We start from the raw sequence: 3,593 nt of genomic DNA, 5'->3' as shown, positions 1-3,593 counted from the left end.
TGGCAGGGGGGGGTGACTGGATGAGTTTTGAGGTCCCTTCCAACCCAAACCATTCTGTGATTCTATGAAGATCCAGAGGAAGAGAGCCCAGGAAGGGAGACAGAAGCCCTACATCAGGGTCACAGCCCTGGGGTGAAGCCAGCTCCTGAGGCACTCTGTGCTGGGAGGGTGATTTAATCTGAGTGGATCAGCAGAGAGGGTCAGCATGGCACAGGCAGCCCTGCCTCTTGCTGAAGCAAAGGATAACTCCTGGCACAGGGTAAGGATGCAGGCAGAGCATCCCCAGCCCCTTCTGGGGGACATCCCTAGCTCATGGAGCACAGCAGCAGCAAAGGAGCTTCTGTCTCCTGGGTGGTCTCTGCTGGGAACAGACTCGAGCACTAGCTTGACATCGTGCAATGAAAGTCAGCATTGACTGCTCTGTGCAGGAGGAGTGGGCGAGTGAAGGGCACGCAGTGCCATCACCTGAGTCACTGTGTCCCATCTGCCACCCCGGAGCTCAAACAGAGCTCAGCAGGTGACAGGAAGAGATAAGAATCATCTAAATAGCCAGGAAACATTACCCAAGGATGGACAGCACAATGCTTAATGGGCAATTAGCACTGCCCCTAATCAAAGCCTGCTCCAATCAACACTATTGGCTTAATGAGTGAGGGGGACACAACAGAGAGCAGGAGAGACATGAAAACACATCACCAGTCGAAAAAAGCTTGTGCTGTGTTCCCACCCGGCTCCATCCATCCATCCATCCATCCATCACAGCAAGGGACCAGCATGGGCAAGGATGGAGTGCAGGGACTCATCCTCTCCCTGGGGCTGCGGCAGGGACAGCCCTTATCAAGCTGATGGATCTGATTTAAACTGACCTCCTGGGCAGACTGAGGCCTTGGAGAGGTTAGGGCTGTTTGAGACTTGTGGATTGGGGGAAATTTGCTGCAGTAGGGCCCAGGGCTATGTGGAAGTCGGTGCTTAACCTGGCAGGGACCCGCTCAGCCCTCTGATCCTGGGGACTGCTGGAGCAGCCGTCAGAAAAACAGCTTTATTTGTGAGTAAGGAAACCGGATCTGGAGGCACCGGGTGATGATAATAACCACATGTGCTTCCCAGGGCTATTTTTCCATAGTCCTTTTTCAGAGCAGAGACACATTTTCGCATTGTTTCTTTCCCTTGAGTGTAAACAACTCCCTTGCCCAAGACCTTCGTCCCCCTCCCCAGCCACGGCAGCTGTGGCTCCAGGCTGCCTGATGTCTGCAGAAAGGCAAAGTTCAGCTGCAGCAGCTTTCCAAGAAAGCAACACCAAAGCCGTCCCTCCTCCCCCCGATTCTTTCTCTCCCAACAGCTCAAAGGAAACATCCGAAGCATTTCCCTTGAGTGTAAACAACTCCCTTGCCCAAGACCTTCGTCCCCCTCCCCAGCCACGGCAGCTGTGGCTCCAGGCTGCCTGATGTCTGCAGAAAGGCAAAGTTCAGCTGCAGCAGCTTTCCAAGAAAGCAACACCAAAGCCGTCCCTCCTCCCCCCGATTCTTTCTCTCCCAACAGCTCAAAGGAAACATCCGAAGCATTTTGCACAGGGTTTTATGGCTGGGCTGTTGCTTCTATTTTTAAATCAAGGGAGAAAAGACTTGGAGGTATTTATAAATAAAGGCTGTATGAAAACTAGCCTCTTATCCATAGAGTGATAATTGCACTTCTTTTACACGAAGCCACGGAGATGGCGGGTGCACGGGCACACCCCTCCCTGCCCGCTGCTTCCACACAGCCATAAACCAGAACAAACCAACCCCAAATGACCCCAAACCAAACCCCAGTGATTACAAGCCGGCAGCAGCTGGGGGGACAAACCGTGGTGGCTCAGCAGAGCGACCCAGTGTGATCAGAGAGCACGCACCGGTGGCTCCGGACAGGAGGTTTGTTGGGGATACCGAGTCAGTCATTTTACTGTGTTCCTGACCCAGCCTCTAGCCGGAAGCAAATCTTCCAGGCTTCCCATCTTCTCACCTTATGGCAAGTTCCAACCCAGCAGACATTTCATTTACTGTGACCTTCTGGAACCAACTATCTTAAAACACATCTCAAGACCAGCTCTTTCATCTAACACAAACCCTTCACAAGCCAGATAACATTCTGTCCACTACATAGATAATATATTTTGGGTGGAAGAGGTACCCCTGCCTACAGCATGCCTGATGCTGCTGGCTACCTTGTGTCTCTTCTGTCTGAATCCTTCCTGACCCCCCTCCTCTGCAGGGTAACACAGACAGCAGTGCTTTGCTGCCAGCGTCTGTTGAAGGACTTTTGAAGCCACCTCAGTTAACCCACATGTATCAGTCCCAACCCGCCTCTCATCTAACAGCACCCATCGGAAGTGTCCACGCAAGAGCAAGTTCCGTAGCTTCCCCCCACGCGATGGAGACCAACCGTTTGCTGAAGCCAGGATCATGGCTTGGAGCATCTCCGTGTCAAACTGGTTGTTCGGCCAGGCTCCACCTTCCTCTCCATTCTGGGAGCTACGGGAAAAGAAAAGAAACAGCAAGTTACTGCAGCTCAGTACAGAGGAATAGGCATGTCAGAGAGCAGGAGAAGCCAAGGCTGTGGGCTTGTCTTCTGGTGGAGAGGAGTTTGCAGGCTTTAAAACCTTCTATTAAATAACACTCAAGAGTCAAAACATTTTCAGAGGTCTCCATCCCTCTACAGGCTTTTGAAGAATAACCGCCAATACCAAAAGCATTTGGGGGCTCAGTGGTGCTTCCAGCAACACCTGCCTACCTCCCACTGACTTCAGAGACAGCCAGCAGCTCAAAATCCCAGTAGGTGCCTTCCCACCAATGTAATACCACAAAAAAGCTGGTCCTAAAGTCCCAGAGCTGTCCCTTGTACAACCAGGTCCTCTGTTTCTTCTGCAGCCCATGTGAGTCGATGCCACTCTCAAGCTATTTCAGGCTCCAATGCTGGTCTGCAGCTTCATTCATGAGACTGAGGGTGAGAAAACCCCACAGCATGATGGGATTTGGGATCAGCATGGAGCCAGCTTTCCAGTGCCATGAAATGTGCTCTGAAGGGAGTCCAAGAGAAGCCACCAGCTCTGCAGAACCAGCAGCAAACAGTTCTGGGGAGGCTGGAGCAATGGGGAGAGGAAAGAAGGGAGCTGGGTGCCCACCTTGGGTCCCTGGGACTGGCTGATGAGGGTAAAGAGCACCACAGATCTGCCTGGGAAATTTCTGGGGATGTTACCAGGCTTTGATTAAGGAGGGTTTGTGAACGAGGTTACTATCAGCAGCCTGTGTACAGTCTAACAAACCCCACATTCATGTTTGCCAAGTGCCAGCTGTGCTTGGCCACCGCTCACCGATGGTGGCCTTTCCTCACCAGAGAGGTCAGGGCTGTGCTCCCAGAGCCTCTGTGGAGCCTCACAGCTTCCAGCAGAGATCTAAACATGGAATCATAGAATCACTGAATGGTTTGGGTTGGAAGGGACCTCAAAACTCACCCAGTTCCACCTCCTGCCATGGGCAGGGACACCTCCCACTAGCCCAGGCTGCCCAAAGCCTCATCCAGCCTGGCCTTGAACCCCTCCAGGGATGGGGCATCCACAG

At 52.7% G+C, this 3,593-nt stretch overlaps 1 protein-coding gene across 1 annotated transcript in view; it reads right to left on the bottom strand.

Annotated features, from left to right (window-relative positions):
* The window catches only part of LOC104461690 (protocadherin gamma-A4-like), a gene marked incomplete at its 5' end in the record, with an annotated part of 5,997 nt that extends 3,490 nt beyond the window's left edge, over positions 1 to 2,507 (bottom strand). The window contains one exon of the mRNA XM_010073358.1: positions 2,419 to 2,507. Coding sequence (XP_010071660.1) covers positions 2,419 to 2,507 — 89 coding nt within the window. The remainder of the gene's footprint in view (positions 1 to 2,418) is intronic.
* Between the last annotated feature and the right edge of the window lie 1,086 nt (positions 2,508 to 3,593).

The sequence above is a fragment of the Pterocles gutturalis genome, unplaced genomic scaffold (genome assembly GCF_000699245.1).
Source record: "Pterocles gutturalis isolate BGI_N339 unplaced genomic scaffold, ASM69924v1 scaffold13337, whole genome shotgun sequence".
NCBI lineage: Eukaryota > Metazoa > Chordata > Aves > Pterocliformes > Pteroclidae > Pterocles > Pterocles gutturalis.
Note: the sequence above shows the minus strand (reverse complement) of the source record. Positions and strands in the feature narration are given on the sequence as shown.